At 41.8% G+C, this 18,789-nt stretch overlaps 1 protein-coding gene and 1 long non-coding RNA gene across 2 annotated transcripts in view; one reads left to right on the top strand and one right to left on the bottom strand.

Annotated features, from left to right (window-relative positions):
- The window catches only part of LOC119011923 (corticotropin-releasing factor receptor 2), a 38,813-nt gene extending 26,067 nt beyond the window's left edge, over positions 1-12,746 (bottom strand). The window contains exons 1-2 of the mRNA XM_037085394.1: positions 12,549-12,746; positions 12,312-12,431 (exon numbers count right to left, since the gene is read on the bottom strand). Coding sequence (XP_036941289.1) covers positions 12,312-12,431; positions 12,549-12,669 — 241 coding nt within the window. The 5' untranslated portion in view covers positions 12,670-12,746. The remainder of the gene's footprint in view (positions 1-12,311; positions 12,432-12,548) is intronic.
- LOC119011924 lies at positions 8,212-16,013 on the top strand. Its single transcript, XR_005072296.1, has 3 exons — positions 8,212-8,371; positions 14,003-14,086; positions 15,893-16,013. It is a non-coding gene; the product is annotated as an uncharacterized LOC119011924 (long non-coding RNA).
- The last annotated feature ends 2,776 nt before the right edge of the window (positions 16,014-18,789 follow it).

The raw sequence follows: 18,789 nt of genomic DNA, 5'->3' as shown, positions 1-18,789 counted from the left end.
TCTGCCACAGCCGTCCTTTACGGCGATATACAGCACAGTCGCTTGCTTAGTTTTTACCCATGCCGAGTAGAGAGTGCACAGGAACATCTTTTCTCTGCAACTCAGTGGCAAATTAGCAAAAAAGAAAAGAAAGCTAAGACTCGACATTCACAACCAGTGACTTCCCATGCCTTGAAAAATACATGTTATCCTTCCCTCGACGATGGAGTGTGCAGCTGGCTCATCGGTGAAACTGTCGAGAGATTTGCTGCTTTTTGATGAAAGTCTCTCCTCCTCATTCAAATTTCTCCCTGTGGGTTTTGCTACTCACTTTCAAACCTGCAATCGAGGAAGGGGGGAATGTAGGAGAAATAATAGGGTTAAACAGTCATAAGAGTTTTCTTTATAGGAGGCTTTAGATGATTAATAATGTAATCTAAAGTGTCACAGTTAAAAAAAAAAAAAAATGACATGAGAGCGAGCTATTTCTGACACAAGATGGCAAATAATAGCTCATCAGACAGCATTTTTCTGAGACCCAGATATAAATACAGAAGTGTCTATGAATAACAAAAAAAGAAAAGCTATTTATAAAAAGCTTCACTGAGAGCTGTGCTGCTTTGGCTGTCAGTGGTTCCTGTTTGCAGTCCACAGGCAACAAACACCTGGATTAGGTTGATGCAGCAGGAAAATTCCCATCCTGTGATTATGATTCAAGATCTGAAGGCAGAAGGAACAAATTGTTGGACAATATTACTACGAAATTAGGAGCCAAGAAACCAAGCGAGCAATTAGCATGTAATGTTCAAGGCTCATATCAAATCGATCTGGATTCGCTTGCCTGTCGAGTCATGAATAAACTGACCAGGCAGGGCAAAAATAAATGTGAGGAGAGAAGCTGACAATGTAACACCTCAATCACAAAATCAGACTCATATTGTGATCATTCTCAAAATCCTGAAAGGAAGATCTGATGTCAGACGCCTGCAAAGTCGTAGCTCAGTAAAAGTAGTAGCAACAGCGTCTAAAAATAGCTTCGAGCGACCTGAAAATACCCTAAAACATTTTAGACTGTGTAACTGATAATCAAGGGAAATACACATGTTTTATTCCCAGAATGTGGGTCTATAGGGGCATGCAATGATCTTTGCAAATGGAGCCAAATACTAAAAAAACATCAGTCATCCGAGCGTAGAATATCATAACTGACGGCTTCATTACAGAGCAGAGATTACATGCATCAACGGTAAAGTAAAAGCGAAGTCTAAAATGCACTCGGTGTGAGCTGAGCATGTAATTACTTGTGATGATCCATTAGTACAGTTAACGTATTAGCATATATATTAATAACGAGCATGTGTGTATGTTTACCACTTTGGCTGTTTAAATGAGATACCGAAGAATGCATTAGTGGAACTTTATGCAGGTTTTTCATTGTCCAAGTCCAAAGTGGGGCCCGCCATTTCATTCATCGATTAATGAATGAAGAGAAAATGTGAATAACTGTTTGTACTGTTTCACGAACGTGCGATAAAATGCTCTTTAAATAGCCCGATGACACCTGATGCAGGAAGCTAGTTATGCAACAGAGGCGGTGAGAGGCAAGTGAGAAAAGAAATAAAAAGAGAACTTGGAAGGGTTGTGGTGTATTGTGGTGCATTTCTATGAAATTACATACAGATATTCAGCTTTGTGCATTGAGCTATAGTTAAGGTTAGCATGCAAACAAATTAAGCTAAGATACTGTAAATAGTGAAAAAATGATACCAGCTAAGAAACACTTTGTTAGCATTATAAATAATAATAAATAAATAATAAATTGCTTTTTTGTCCAAAAACCAAAGATGTGGAGCTTAATGTCATATATGTGTCATATGCTTCATGCGTCACACAGCCACCATATCCTGTGATAATGGACTTTTCTGTTCAGAATGCTTTCAGTGTTTTATCATCTTTACTGTATATCATCTCTGCCATTACCGCCTAACCATTTTTATTATAGCCTCACAGAGCTGCGAGCTAATAGACTCTCTCTCTTGTAAGACTGGTCTCTCTGGCGCGTATGAATCCAGTAAGTGTCTGACCAAACTGCAACCTCTCAGACAGCATTTGTCGTTTCAAATCAGCTTCTCCTTTTACACGATAAATAAAGCAACTGGGAAAACAATGGGAGTGACGTTGAATACATACTGAGGCACGCAGAACAAACCAGATCTCTGTGTAGCTTGGCGACCAGATCAGGAAGCACTGGCTGCTCTGCTCGTTTCCAGGAGCAAAATAAAGGTTGGGAAAATAATGCTACTTTACAAGGAATGGCTTTTTTTTTTCATTCCAAAGCCAAATTCACACCTTGGGGCAGAATGTCAATTGGAAGTTACTGAGCACCTTGTTGAGATTTCTATTTCATCTCCGCGTTTGAGCATATTTTATCTCCCTTAATACATCAATCGTACGGATTTGAATGGAGAATCATTTTCCCTGTGAAGGGAGGCAGGAATGAACTTGGCACTCTCATTACACATGAGACAGTTCAATGAACTCCATAAACGAAGCAACGGGAAGGAGCACGACACATGCATACTTGACATAAGTTTAACTGTATTACTTGCTTATGCCCAATGGCGAGATTGTACAGCCATTAGAGGCATTCTTGTATCTAAACGTCGCCTCTGGTAAAACATTAATGAACCTGAAAGGAACGCGAATTTTCTCGGTATTAGTCAGATGTCTGGCAGGGTGATTATTTTCAAGACGAAGAGGTTTTTAAAAGGAGAAGATAGCTGCTTTTCCTAGCTGGACTCAAAGGACGGGGGCAGCTTTTGTTCAGGTTTCAGAGTCAGTCAGCTGGAACTGCTGGACACAGGCGAGGAAAGAGACAGTGGGACAGACTACGCCATTTGAGCGTTATTATTAATCCTCAAAATAAAGATTTTTATTTGTATCTTTTATGACAAGATACACAGATTTGGATGTAGTTGTGAAGGTCGTTAGATTAGATTCAATGGATGAGCCAAGCTAGAGATGATGTCAGAGTCGGATGCTCAGCTCAGGGCGAGGATTTTTCACCCATCCGTAATTTTGCACTCGTATAAATTTTGTTCACAAAAACCATGATGATGACAATTTGCTCACACCCTTGTAAAAAGGTGGAAAAAGGGACCATCACATTTCCTCAAGTTTATTTATTCCATTCAGCCCAAAGGTACACAGTTACACATCACACAGCTCTACAGCCATGCTGAGGGGTGGGGTTGCACTCCAGCCCAGTGGTGCTTTGAGCTAAATTCTAACGTCAGCGAGCCACCACGCTCACGAAGATAAAGTCAACCTCCTAATTTTAGGCGGTAATGTTTGCTATTTGCCAATTAGCACCAAACACACCACTCGGGCTGATGGTAATAAAATGAATTCATTTGTGGCAAGTTAATTCGCTGCTGATTAATCACTTACGGTCCTCAACAGGGGATAATTTCATCATCCCGCTCTGTGGCTGAACAAATAAAAGTTTGGATGAAAATATGGCAAGAGGTTCAGCTTCACTGCACGTGTCTTGCAAGCGGCACACCATGAGTAATTGCAAACAGAGTTTGGGTGACTGTCAGTCTTTTTGTTTAGCGGGGGAACGCTGAATCCCTCTTAAAAAGCATCATGCCCTGAGTGACGACCACTCAAGCAGACAGACCAACAGAGCCCGAGGAAGAGACGCTGGGTAATCTTTTACTCACGGCTGTGTCTCTTTAGCTTCCCCATTTTCTCTTCATGCCCTAACGACATTTTAGTAATAACTACAATTGCGGGTCATAGATTCAAGCGTTTGTCCGCGTGTCCGCTTGTCAAACTGTCGCACCTCACAGCTGTTCAGAAGTCAGTTGGTGAGAGAAAACGAGCAAAGGGGCCGTGTGCTACAAGTCAGCAGCCCTGAGGGGGAAACCAACAAGCCAAACACGGAGGATCGCGTGTTTAGATAATGAGAGCGTATTATCCTACTACATTACACAGCTAAAAAGCGTGTCACATTTTATAAGCGCTCAGTCCAAGTCTTTTATAGTAACTTACTGCAATGAAAAGAATGTTTTTAGTCTTAATATTGAACAGTTCAGTCATTGTGGTTCTGTTGCATTTGGTTTGATGCCATACTTCCACGGTACAGAGCTCTCAAGTCTGTTTTTTCGCTGTCAGAAATGTGTAACTCCACGTGGGGAAACATTGTTGCTGCACTGTTGCTCACTGATAGTCTCTTCCAATTCAGGAATGTGACATCCTCATACCTAACAAAGTCCACAAGCAGGAGGCTGGGGCGGATGAACGAGAAATTTCTTATCCATGCGTTGTCACTGAAGGTTTGGGTTGTGGTCTTCTCCTGCGAGCCAGCCTTTCAAAATGTACCCATTACATCTTATTCTAGCTTAAACTAAGGAAAAGACTACGAGATGCAGTTTTAAAACTTAAATGACAATAATGAACATTGGGGTATCTGATATCACCATGTTGCTTAATGTTGTGCCATGACCATCGTTTCAGCTCAAGAAAAAGCGAAAGTCCACATCTGGGTGAAGGTGTCACAGTTGAATGGTTGAGTTTATACCCCGTTTGGAACACATTATTATACTGATCGCTTATAATTTATTCTTTTGTTCAGTTTTTGGTTGTGTTAGGTCAGGTTTATGGAACTGAAAGCCGTGGTTTTACTTTTCAGGCTTAGACGTAGTTAGACGTGAGGGACATAAATGAATGCACCCGAAATAAAGTTGTAAATGCAAATTACTGTATATGAATCAGAGGTGTCGTGTATCTGGTATACACCAAACCACTGGTGCTGGTCCTCTGCATTGTGATTAAGTTAAATCACAATATCTGGCCCTGAGATGTAGCGGAGTAAAAGAATAATTCCACCACCATCTGTAGCCTTGCAGCATTGGCTTTCAGGGCACAGCATTGTACGGCCAAGACACATTTTTTTTTTTTTTTTTAAACATCAGACTAAGAAAAAACTGTCTGACAATGGAGACACTTGCTACAGTCAGTAACTAGAGAAACAGGCATCTCCACGAGGGGAGGAAGCGAATAAAGACAAGATTTCCACAGCACTGCAGGGGTTTACGAGTGTTGTTGTTCAGTACCCCCGAGACTACTGTCACCTCTGCAAACAGGTGCCGAGAATTAAGCCGATCTTAACAAGCAAGCTGGTCCGTCCTCTGTGTCTTTGTTGCAAGTGAAAGAAATGGGGAAAAAAACACCTACTGAGACAGCACAACACCACTGATTAGAATGCAACTGTTAGGGTTAGAGACAGGTTGTTGATTCAGTGTGGTTTGGAGACAGACAGACTGTCAAGGAGTTACAGTTTGGGACAAGGATCTTAATTTGAATTTGAACAGACATTACCCAAAACTAAACGTTTAAACTTTTTTTTTTTTTTTTTACAAAACAATATTCACCAAGGATGAGAGTCTTATATTCTGACTTAAAACAATGTCTCTGTCTTTCCTTATATTGTGGGATGTGTGGGTTGAGTGTCAGCCAGGGGAGCCTGGCACTGATTGGACCCCTGGGGGGGTCCCGGTGTGCAGTGGCCAGTGAAATGTTTGCAACACATGCTGGCCTGAATTTGCTGACTGACTAACCTCCGCCAGCCTCACTGTGGAGAAGTGGATCAGAGGCTAGACTCACGGCGGGAGAGGTACTTTGCAGAGCTCTTTGGTGTAATCACTGGCCTGAACAAAGAAAAAAAATAAACCGTGATTTTTGGCATGAGAACCTAGAAATAAGATGTTCTGTGGTTTGGGCATTTGGAGCCAATAGATGCAATTTGAAGTGAGCACTTTGCAAATCTCTACTTGGATACGAGGGAGATTTCTTTCACACTTCTTCAGTAAATATCCTTGATTTCTCATATCGGTTACACAACCACACCTCCCAAAGATCTACTCACTTGATGTCGCATGTGGCTCTTAGATTAAATAAGAGATTCTCCTTGAAATACAGAATGTAAATATTTGCAGCTAGTAGGTTTCCTCTTGTCAAGAAGCTGCCTGTTTTATGCATGAAACAGCAAAAACACGTGACACTGATAAAGCAGCATCATGAACCTCCTGAGCTCAACTTTACTTCAAGAAGGCAGCCGTTTCACACTTGATGATGCGGCCCTCCGTGGCCTCCTCTCTGTTTAATCAGAGTGCCACATCAGTTTCATGTTTGCCTCCTAAAGACATGGTAATGTTGCACAAAATAATCTGTGATTTAAAATAAAGCCCCAAGTTTAATTCCCAAAGGTGCACTGCTGCAGCAGCTCCTCTCCCGAATCTGATGCACACCGCGGCGCTGATACGAGGCGGGCTTTATTAATCCTGATAAGAGAATCAATAAAAGTTCTATTGTACAAACAGCAATCTTGACTTTGAGCTGTGCTGACCCGAAAGTTCCATTACATGCTGACAGGAAGTCTCCCCAGTGACAATGAACACAGACACGAGGGGACGAGTTGAGGTTAGCGAAGGACGAGATGTGAGCCACTGAATAATTGCACACAGGGAGTCTGAATAGAGAAAGTCACACGGCTTGAATTTGAAAAAAATTACAAGTTGGTGTTGATATGGCACATCGCTACTGCTGTGAACATCTTGTCTCGCCTGAGGCTTGACAGAGCGCACATCACATGCTCATGACAAAGCAGAGACATTGAATGACTTTCAGCCACTCGCAACAACTCCTGACTGTGAAGATGTGCGTTCCATGTTAACCACAGAGAGCTGAATCAACGCACCACAAAAAAAAAAAAAAAAAAAAAAGAACGACAACAGGACACGGGAGATTTAAAAATGCATAAACCTCTTAAGCCACTCTGCAGGGGCATTAATATTTATATAGGCTTGAAGAAATGGGAAGCAATTTATAGCCCCTTACCTGTTTGGGCTGGTTAAGTCTGTAAAAACTCAGACATCTGTGAGAGAATTGCAGCATTTTGCTGATATTTAACTCCCTCAGCCACTCATTTTGAAGTACTACAGAAAACCTCATGAGGTTACAAACGAGACCCCGAGTTTGTATCCTCCAATGATCGAACAACTGGGAGTGCAGAACACGTGTGCATGTCTTTAGAATATAACAGAGGCCCATCCCGGGCCATGCCTTTCTAATATGCAGGCCTGTAGCATTAAATGTTTAGCTCTGAGACATCCCGAGGAGGGAAATAGAGGAGAATCTATTGTTAGTCCGACAGGTCAGATACAGCATGTGTGCAGAGTGAGTAACTGAAACACCCAGTCGAGCTTTAGTTTGTAATACAGCATGATGTAGCTTCACATTAAATTGATTCTCTACTTCTAGCTTATTTTGGACTTTGTGTAATGGCACTGTTTTAATTAACACCTGCTCTTGTGTTAGGGCCTACTGCTATTCTTAGTCTGACCTATTTTGCCGTTTTAATTTTGGTTTTTATCTGTGGCTGCAAATGGGTGCAACCCATGTGACCCAGCAGGATGCAAGATAATCATCTCTATTGTGTCAGGACTCTTGGTTGTAAAAACACGTGCAATCCTGTGTTAAGCATCAGTCATGTGATTACAAGTTTTGTGAAGGCTTTTTTTAAACCAGAGCCTACTTAATGCACTGTTATATTCACCCTTAATTTAATATACCAGACTAATTGGCCTTTAAATTTAACATCCATTTGTGCTTTTAAAACACACCATTGATGATGATGAAGTTCTCATGGTGCCAACATTCAACAAACTGTAAGAAACTATATCCTTAGACCAAATATTGATCTACATGTAAATAAATAAGTTGAGGGACAAAGGGCATTTCCCAAAATGTTGAACAATTTATTCAGCGTGAACTCTGCCTCCACTCTGAGCCTCCCACATCTACCTATCTACCTAACATGGATTATTTCACAGGGACATGTAGGTAGGAGCAGGAGGTGGTGTTCAGGTCACCAGCTAAATACAGGGCTGACATATAGAAACAAACAACCAATCACACCCACACATGGGAGGAACATGTACACTCCACATAGAAAGGCCCAGATTCACAGCATTGGCTGTATAAAATATTTACAGTCAGTGCATTTCAATGCACACTTAAGTCGAGCTGCGGTTGTAGTGTGTCCGACTCCGCCACAGTAGGTGGCGACGTGCAACTTTTCAGCTAGCTGCTTCCGGACCTCCATCCTGTTGACCTATTATGTCACAAACCAAAGAAGTTAAGAAGTGGCCAACGGGCTGCAAACAGCAAACGGCGAAAGCATGGATGACCTTTCCCCACTGTACATTGCATAATATATATTGTACTAATGCCTACATCTTTGTTGGTTTTATGCCATGGAAGACTTCTGGGTCAACGCTCGCCGCGGGGATCGTGGTACATGCGCTGAAGTCCGAGGCCGGTGCAGGTGAGGTGCACACATGAAAGAGTCGAGTGATTACCAACTGTTTCATCTGGGTGTCTTAGTCCGACTTTGAGAAATTTGATGAAGCATGATTTCAGGCAACATGTCTACATGGAAATTAAAAGTCTGGTTTCAGTCGGACTAACACAATAGTAATGCAATTTAAACCTGCATTATTTGACATGGCCATTAGGTGGCGACTCCACTGGTTTAAAAAACATGTCCAGTTGTAAAGAGGTCTATGAGAATTACCCCAAATTCTTACGTTTTATGACCTCAGTTTCCTAATGAGTTCATGGTCTGAATTGTTGGTTTTAAGTTGTCTTCAGTACAGCGTGTTCCTTCCGTAAATGATGGTCCCTTGTGGAGTAAAACAGTTGATAAAGAACAGTATGCTTTAGGGCCATTCACAAATCACATATCCACATGACACCAAATAAAAATGAATGAATAGAATGTTCCGTTGCTCGCAGAACAGTGGCATGGATTTAGCACAACAGGACTTTTTTTCAGTGACCCATGAAAAGTGCCTGCCAAGGCGACACATGCAATGTTTAATCACATCATTGCTCAAGACCCAAGACTCCATGCTTGTATGCATGACTGCCATAATCTGGTGACTCTAATGCTTCATCAAATGATCAAAAGCGCAAGGAGCCCAATACAGTAAATTCCCATCAGGCTATTAAATTTCCAGTGTGATTCCAATTTTTTGTCACATGCGACAATTGATCACAGACAGTTCTAAACCGATCAAGTCTGCCTCAGTGGCTCTGGTACAAAATCCCGTGATCCAAAAGTCTATTATCATCCCCTGCAGTAGGACTTGAGGCGGGAAACAGCAGAAAGTCCCGAGACACTGCAGTCTACGTGTGAAACAAGCTGTAAAATGCTTTCTGTTATAGGGCTGCAAAGTGAACCGACTGAAACAAATTCCATTATACTCTTTCCCGTCTGAAACCACTTCAATAAATGTGGAAATTAGGCAAAATATCACAAAAATAAAAGGATTTGTCCACACGCAGAAAGCATGTGTATGAGACAAATCAGCGCTGGTCTATGGTCCAATCTTTGATATGGTATATTAATAAATGTTGCTGACGGTGCAGAACAGTCTGCTGTTACAAAGACTGATCCCTGTAATTATCCTACTCATGGGCTTCACACAAAGGAACAAAAAGATCTGTCACCTGCTTCATTCCACCTGAGAGCTGCAATCCGTCGAGTGACGTGACTCAAATGTCCTTTAGGGGTTTTTCTCTTTGATCCCCCGTGCTCTTTTGATTCGTCCAGCCTTTTAAACTGCTGGAGGCAACATGAGTGGTGCAAATTTTTTTGCCGCCATGTGCCGCAAACACAAAACTGAACTCATTTGACGGACACACTGTTTGACTGAAAGATCAGTTTTTCCATATGTATTCAGTCACTGCACTCTCAATACAAATACGTTTATCCTGAACCTGTCAAAATATTACATTGATCCACAAGGAGAGTCGATAAATGAAGGCATACGTCAGAGAGGTGGTCGGCACATGTCGTGTCTGCGTTTTTTACACTGAGTGGATCAAACCACCCGACGTGGCCAACAATCACTGAGACACGAGCAGGGCGAAGGGTCAATCAATGCAGTAAGGGGTGCCTAGGCCAAGAGCATGTGTGTGTGTGTGTGTGTGAACGAGTGAGTGTGTGTGTAAGTGTGTCTTGAGGGGTTTAGTGGGCTCTGACACTGCACCTGAGCCCGCCGCTGAAACATTCACATCGTCACCACAAACCCTTTCGCCTCATTGCATCGCGTTTTTTCTGATTTTTTTTTTCCGAAACAAATGCTGCAATCCGCTATTTTGAGCGTGTGTCAACAATAACTTCATCAGTCTTATGATTAATACAGGAGTTACATAACATGACAGTGTTGGTGTGGTGGAGAGCTGTGATATGCTGTTCTCAGCGTTTGGTAAATGTTGGCAGATACAGTCTTGGTGTGGAATTGCTCAGCCTTTTCCAGCCACCATTTAGAGAATATCACTTCAGTTTAAATGTGCAGTTTTGTGAGATATGTCCAGAAAACAACAACAGTGATGAGGTTAAAGGTGTGTATATAGTTCTGTATTAGAATAAATATTCATCAGAAGGAAAAGGTGACTGAATACAACTGAATAAACAAATTGACTTTGAGGGACAACACAATTTCATACTGTTTTACTTTGTGTGTATTTGGCGGACCCTGCCACCTTTCTAACAGTGTTCTTGGGAACTCATCTTCCTCTGAGAACAGCTTGTTTGTCCTGAGTTTGAATTTCTCCTCCAGAATTACATTGTGCCCCTGTAAGTTGTATGGCAGGCGATTCAAAATGTCACTGGCAGCAAAATCGGATCACATTTTCCACTCACTTTGATCACCTCAACAAAAACTCAACTGCAAAGTCTACTCTGCCTCCAGAGGACTGGCTATTATCAGTATCTACAGCAGATGTGAGAAAAAATCTAGTGACAGTGAATACAAATAAGGCTGCTGGTCCAGATTAATATACCTGTCTGTGTACTAAAAACACATGCTTATCAGCTAGCTAATGTTATTGCTGACATCTTAAACTTTTCGCTGTTACAGGCCGTCACCTGCCATCAATGTCCCTGTACTTAAAACGTCTGCTGTGTCTACTCTTACTGACTAACGTGCTGTGGCTATCACCCTTGCATTCAGAACTAGCAGATCCAAAGAGGGGGCCATATCCACCACCCTCCGCTCAGTCTTCACACATCTTGTAAATAATAACAGCTGTTAGTTGACTTCAGCTCAGCATTCAATACAGCCTCCCCCCATGAAGGTGACTGGGAAATTATCACTCTGACAACACTCTGCAATTGGATATTGAGCTTCCACACAAGCAGACCCCAGAGCGCTCAGATTGGCAGTCACACCTCCTGTACATTAGTGATCAACAGAGGAGCCCCTCCGAGCTGTGCGCTCGCCCCCCTCCTGTTCACACTGTACGCCCATGACTGCACTCCCAGACATCAAGACAGCTTTATTCCCGGGCTACGACTACGACTTTGGCTGCAAATTGAGGGGCTGATTAAAACTGACCTACAAGTTCACTTTCATACACAATATTTGAATCCCGGTGGGATTTTCATCAGCTCAAAGTCACGAGCAATTTGTGGGCTTTATGAGGACGGGATGGTCCAGCTGAAGCTGCAAAGCCATACATTCAGCCTTCTGAAGTCACTGTGGACTAGATTAAGCGAAACACGTGACCGTGATTGGAGGAGCACTTGTGAACTCAACTCTGTAACAGGGTGTATCAGGGTGATCTGAAAATACAGCTGCATGTCTGTTAATGCAGTACAGTCACAGAATGGCAGACTGCAATCCAATCATAAGCCCTGCCTGTAAATACCTTCTGTCTGTCTATGATTGTTGACCATTTTTGTAAAATACTCCCTTGATATTTGATTTCACTGAAGGGGTTTAACCCAATTTCCTCTACTGTGGCTGAAAAACAAATATCTGATGATACAATCAAAACCAAGCAACAAAACAGACCAGGCGTTGCAATACCATCACATTTGATGGATGCTGAAGTGATTTTGGGTAGATTCATCCTTTAACGTTCAGCGAACAGCACGCCCGCTCACTCTGATGCAGCTGTGTGTGTGAGATTCACTGTCAGCACTGCTTTACGTCAGAGCAGAGCAGCTTCAGCAGGAACTCAAATATCATCCAGTTCAACCTAGAAAGCTGCACTGCACTGACAGCCATTATTACATTTGTTTTAATGTGTTACCATGACATTTTAGTTTTTACCTGAAGCCAGCACATCTGGCTGCTTTGAGCGCATTTTTTTCTTTCTTTTTCATATTTGGCAAACCTATTCAGCACAGACTCATGACATCAAAAAATAAATACACGACACAGAAGTTTTGCAAAGACGGCTTAATATCTCACTCGTTGTGTTGTACTTCACCCCGTTGATGTACTCAGGGCAGGGTCTCTCTACAATTCTCCCGGTGCCGCTCCGCGGCCAGCAGGTTCCGATCTCATCGGTTGTTGCATTGCAATATAAACCTTAGAATAAAAGTAAAACAAATACATGAATAAATATTGCGAATAGCTTCCCTCATCCAACACACAATACCGCTGAATATTCAACACCAAAAAAAAAAAGAAGAAGAAGCGTCTTACCATCAGTGCTCAGCAGTGACAATGAAGCGTTTTCCAAAAAAGTGTCTTGGAAAGCATCAATCAAACTACAGTTTAAGTCCCCGAGCTCCCCGAATAAGATCTGGTAAATGGTAGCATCCATGCCGCTCTGAGTGATGACAGCTTAATTCCAAGTCCGAGAGGAGGTGGACGCTCTGAGCCCAGCGGTGTTCGTGGGCTTGTGAAGCGGAGCAACAGTAATGACAAGTATGAGCTCAGCGCTCCTGCTGGGATCTGCGCGCCTGGCCAATCAGAGCCGCGCGTCCGCTCATCCATCCACCAGCTGCAGCAGCCCGGTGAAAGACAGCCGACTCGCCGAAGCGTCCGGATCAGAGGCTTTGTCACTGTGACATTTGACACCTGCCGCCCACCTATCGTGTGTGTCCACCGGGGTTTGGTGGTGGTGGGGAACATTCAGGTGGGATAGTGAGAGGAAGCGTTTAGAATTAAATTGCGCATTGCACAGAGGCTACCAATTGATGCCTGTGAATGGATCAGCTGTCAGCTATCAATCAGCTCATGGGCAGGTACAACAAAACAGGGCTTTGGTGTAAGCCAAGTTTATACAGGAGTTGGTCCATTAAGTCCATTATTTTTTGAAAATCAGATGTGTCCCTGGGTCCTTTTAATGATTCCAATGGTTATGAGCACACCAATGAATAGCCAACATCCATATTGGACAAATCCACACCTCACCATTTACACCCAGGAGCCTTCATTCAGTTACAGGCAGGAGGTGCCAATTATGTAGGGAGGCAGGAAGTAAGGATTTGAAAGATTGGAGGGGTCCTAGTGTTGAAACCTCAGACCAGCTATTAACGTCATTTGTGTGTGTCACTACCACCTAAACATGACAAAAAATAGCTGTAAATTGATATCATACGATTGAACATTAAAAACTGGTCCACAACTAGTGCTTTAGGTTGTCAGCTAACATTTTACTGACACCACAGGCTCAACAATTTAGCAACTAGCCAGATAACTAAGTTAACATCTCCCTCACTATGCTCATAGCGTGTAATATAATGCTTTTGATAGTAATCCTGCAGTTTTACTTAACAGCCACCGTTAGCATAGCACTCTCGCTAGCCATTATACAGAACTCCTATAGGGAAACTGCAAATTTAAGGGCAATTAGTGACATTTAAGTCAAATGTTAAAGTTCATATCTGTCACATTAAACCTTGTTGGGGGCTCTTCATCTTTGCTCTGTTTGTGTTTTCTGCTGTATGTGAACCGCTGATCATCTTTTATTGTCAGAAGGCCTTCGTTACAGGGTGTCTTGAATTGATCCGAAATCCAAGCCTTGTTGAATGAGAGTCATTGACAAGAATTTAAATGTCGTACAACGAAGAAGTATATTCTGAATTGTAAGTGTCAATTGTTCTTTGCAACCTTTGATAAGTCGGGTTTTTTTGTGTGATGCCCTCTCACAGGAGATGCCGGGAGGATCTGCTTTGATGGCGAGCTACAGTTGAAGGATACCTGGATCAGAATCAAACCACTTCACACAAAATATGGTAATTTTTTTCCCGCTTAATTCCCAGATGAAAGTATTGAATTCTAGAAACCAACAGACCTGAAAGGCCCTACTTTCACATTTTACATTCATTTATTTATGACATCTGTTCATTCACTTTGGGCGCCCAGATGCACCACCAGTCAACAAACTTTATCTTAATTCAGACAGTTTTCCCTCAGGCTATATAAACATGATTTCCTTCAAGATGTATTTGCTCTTGCTAATTAGTTTCATATAGATGTCATTTCAAGGTGAAAAGGCTGTTTGTTTTTTGTTCACCCTTTAATGAGATTTAAATATTAAATAGTTACATCAAACAAGCCAACTTTAGTTTCTGCCATGGTTCATGAAGAGACAACCAAAATCAGTCCTTCATTGTGTGCCTGTCGTAACTCTCTTTCTAGCTGCTCCTTATTCAAAATGAGAGAATGGTAGTAATTTTATCATGCTTTCTAGTCATACTTATCAATTTCAGATATTGGGAAGAAGGTGTTGGCTCTTCCTCCCTTCACAGAAAGCAGTGTAGTGCAGCGGTGGTGCTGCGAGAGAATTAATTAACTTTTTTGGTGTGCTATTAATAGCGCGGGCAATTATGACATTGTTTATCACGCGTTCATGTCAACACTCAGATGCTGGACTTACAGATCTGCGGGTACGTGATCTGAAAGCACAGAGTGGTACAATGAGATGGAGTGCTGCATGTGGAAGGCCAGGGGGAGCTCAGAGAATAAGCCTCACACTGGCGAAAAGGTCGCGTCTCAGATTTAACCGAGGGGTAAACAGCCAAGATATTAGAGTCAGTTATGAGGCACATGTCTAGGCACTTTTCACTGGATAAGTTTGTAGTTTTGGGGTGTTATATACAGGTACATTTACAGTTTAACATTTATTTCTTTGGTTTCATTTGCAGAAAATGCCAGAAAGAGACATTTCAGAAGACCTGAAAGGGTTTTAGTTTTTTAATGTGAAACACACTGAAACTCCTTAACCAAATCATGTACACAGCTAAATCTGCTCAAAGTGGTTAAGACAGGAGAGTCACTCAACCTCGTTATAATTTACATTTTATTTAAATGTTAAGTGTTGGGAGTGCTGAACTCCACGCTAATTTTCATTGTGATCATAATTATTTTCACATTTTTTAATCACTAATAGGCATTTAATGGTAAGAAGACAGCCATCTTTTTTTTAAACAGCTCTCATTATTTCTAAAGCTATTGTCACTGAAGTGTAAAATGAGCTCTAAAATGGCTCTGCTCCACTGAGAAAGGATGGAGGACTGTGTGTGAGGAATCATACAAAGTAAAGGCCGTCACACTTGATTATGTTTGTTTGAATTTCAGCATTGCATAAGAGATGACCTCAACTGTCTTTGGTAAAGGTCTCTGTCCCAGACCTTAACCTCTGTGTTAAGGACTACAATATTTTTAATTTTGGATAAGGACTTTTTTTAGCATTAAAGCCAGAACAACACTTTCTATCTGAGGTTCAAAGTCTTTCACAACTCAATGTCACTATTAACAGTCAGCTCTTCAGCTCCTGCCTTTAGAAATCAGGAGTGCAGACTTCAACCTTATCACCAGACAAGAATGTCAGTATTTAATGATTTTGCAAAACCCTAGTGTTTGTCTGTTCAATGCCAATGAAATTACTGCCTTGTGCAAGTTGGGCACTTGGAAACTACATTTAAAGCCATGTGGTGCAGATTACAACCAACTGTACACCCCTTGTCTCACCCTTAGAGTAAAAACGTGACAAATGTGGAAAAAAAAGCAAAAGGCACTTTGGATTTGTCTGTTCACAGCTACTGCAACATGTCAGTGCAACAGGGCAGACTCCATGGAAGAGGACCCGCTCCCTTTCTAAACATAAAGGGCTCACTAAAAGTTACACCAATAAAACACAGTCATGAGTTATGTATTAAATTTCTTCCCCTGAATTCTGTTTATTTGTACACACAAGGCTAAGTCGACCTATAAACTAACTAGACTATTTTTATGGTTGGTTTATGGTTTGACAGCTAAACCACAGTGTCACAACCAAGTGTCTCGTTTTACAGAAAAATGCAAGAAATACAGGAAAGCTGTAAGTAAGAACTAAAGTGCTTTTGTTGCTTAAACATACCCACATGCAAGAGTCTGTTAGCTGCCCCAAGCACCTCCCCGTCAGCACCATGTAATTGGGAAAATAATTCTCACCTGCTCCCTGTGTGGTCTTTTATTGCTATTCAACTTAACCTGACTTCACATTTACTGCCATAGTATTAATGACCCCTAGAGGTTCCTGCCTAACAAAAAACCATCAATATGCGTCAAGTGAAAATGTTATTCAATTCATTATTTAAACCATATTCATGTTTTAGTAACTAAAAAGGTCAATTTCACAAAGATTGTAGACATTGCTGCTAACTCCACTAGGTTTATTATTGTTCAAGGTGAGGGAGATGTAAATTACAGTGATGACGGCCTGCACATTTGTCAAATAATGCGTAATGAACCATGTTGCTGAGGATTTCAGCTCAGCATCTTTAAAGGAAAAAGGGAGTAATAAGTTGGGTTTCTCTTCTGCCTACATGACATAATACATGCAGTGGGTTTTCATGGTTTTGGTAACATCTGTTCTTTGAGCAAGTATTGAGGACTCACCATGCGGTTGGATGAAGGACATTTCATCAGAGCTGCGTGGACTCAAAGCTTTCATTTATTAGCCTCGGATCCGAACGCCATGGTAATTTAAGACCCACAGGCATTGTAAAATAATCCCACTTGACTAAACTCAACCACTGATTGTATGCGGATATATGAAAGGTTGTTGAGTTTATGTGGGATTTCTCTGAAGATTCTGAGCCTCAGGGTGCTTGATGACTCAGGGTAATGTAAGCACAGGGTTCAGATAAGAAGCCGGTTTCATCTGGCTGCTGATGACTAATCAGATGTACAGTAGTGCAGCAATGCAACTTGTGATTATTTGTTTTCACCCGTGCTATAAGAGGTTACAAATAAAATTAACCACTGGAAATAAATGAGACATTTCTGTTGTTTTCTCTCCGTTTCGTTGCCACTGGCATTTTGGAAGCTCTTTGAAGGAAATGCTTTACACTTTGAGTATAGTCGACCTAATTTTAGTTAATTTGATTTCTGTACTTGTGCCTTTTTGAAAAATGGAAAGGCTCTTTTTTTCTCCTTTGACTGGAAAAGCTAGAGCCAAGCTCCAAAGATTGAGAACCTGCATATCTGCTGTGTGCCGAAGGATCATGGAGTTGTGGATCAGTGCAAGGTCAAGGCACAGAGAAAACTGCTGCAGAGAGGTACCAGGAGGGAAAGAGCAAGAAGTGAATCTTGGAGTGATGTAGTCAAGTGAGTCATCATCTGCAAACAGTGGAGCAGTGCGTCTATCCCTGCCCTCCCTCACGGTAAGGGTGCTTGGAGCAGCCAAAAAGGACTCACAGAAATATTTCATATCATGATTCTGTGAGCTTGTGTTGAGTGTGATGCTACCAGAAGTCCCAATTTAACAAAACCTTTTAAAAAATAGAGCATTAACAGTCAGCTGAAATGATACCGTTCATAAATTGTTTTTTGACGCCAAAAACATTTCTTCTACAAAAATATCCTGTGCATCACTCTCACAAAAATTGAAATGACTTCATTCTCCATGAGAAACATCCAGTGGATCCACACTTACAAATGTTGACACCCAGTCTTGAACTGTTGCCACTGATAGGACAGACATGTTGCCCAGCCATCACGGAGATTTGAGCTTATTGGCTTGGAGAGTCAGCCCTGTGCTAAATGACATGTGTAAATCAAAGGGACTTTGAAGAGCCCTTGACTGCTTTTAACCTGACTGACTGATTTCTGTCGCGCACATGAACACAATGAGTGGTCAGTGAATGTGGCGCGAGTGAGAAAATGGAAAGAGAGAGAGCAATTGATGGCGAAAATGTGGAGCTGAGAAGGGGTGCAGTAAAAAGAGAAAGGCCAGAGAGGAAAAGGTAAAACTACTGATATCTTCACAAGCAAGGGACATGGCTGGAAATATCTCCAGTTGTTTGGAGGTACCAGAGCTTCATGATTATGAATATATGACAAGACAGAAGGAAATACTGTGGGGGCAAAAAAAAGTGCACAACAACAATATATTAATTCCTGTTGCCTTAACTGATAATGTCATTTGGATGGACAGTAAACATAAAGTAACATTTCTATACATTCCACTGTGTGTCCTGGCCTGAATCATTATCCCAGTCCGCTCCTGGTGTGAAAATACCCAGTAACAAGAAAAAAAAAAAAAAGATAATTATACATTATACAGCACGCTGGTAGGATTTGATTTAGCTTCAACATGACTCCCCACAGTACTGAAGGACAAAAATGATCTCGAGAGTCAGTCTGAGTGGCTGTGCATGACTGCAGGGTTTAGCATGAGATACTTACTATACTCAATAAAACGACAGCTGCCAAAGAAACATCCTCACGCAGGGTACCAGCCTCAAGGTGACTTATGCAGCAAGTGTTTGACAGTGCAGCTCAGCCGTCGCATACTGAGCCGCGCTCAGGTGGCACAAGTGATAAACCCCTGCTCGTTGTAGCCACATGACTCCCAGTTCATTTGGCTGACGATGTGAGCAGTTCGGTCTGTTTATTCCCTGCTGCTGCCAGCCTATGACCTACTCCTGTGATTCACTGTGCCACAAAACAC

The sequence above is a fragment of the Acanthopagrus latus genome, chromosome 21 (genome assembly GCF_904848185.1).
Source record: "Acanthopagrus latus isolate v.2019 chromosome 21, fAcaLat1.1, whole genome shotgun sequence".
In the NCBI taxonomy this organism is placed as follows: Eukaryota; Metazoa; Chordata; class Actinopteri; order Spariformes; family Sparidae; genus Acanthopagrus; species Acanthopagrus latus.
This window is presented reverse-complemented; position numbering and strand designations above follow the sequence as displayed.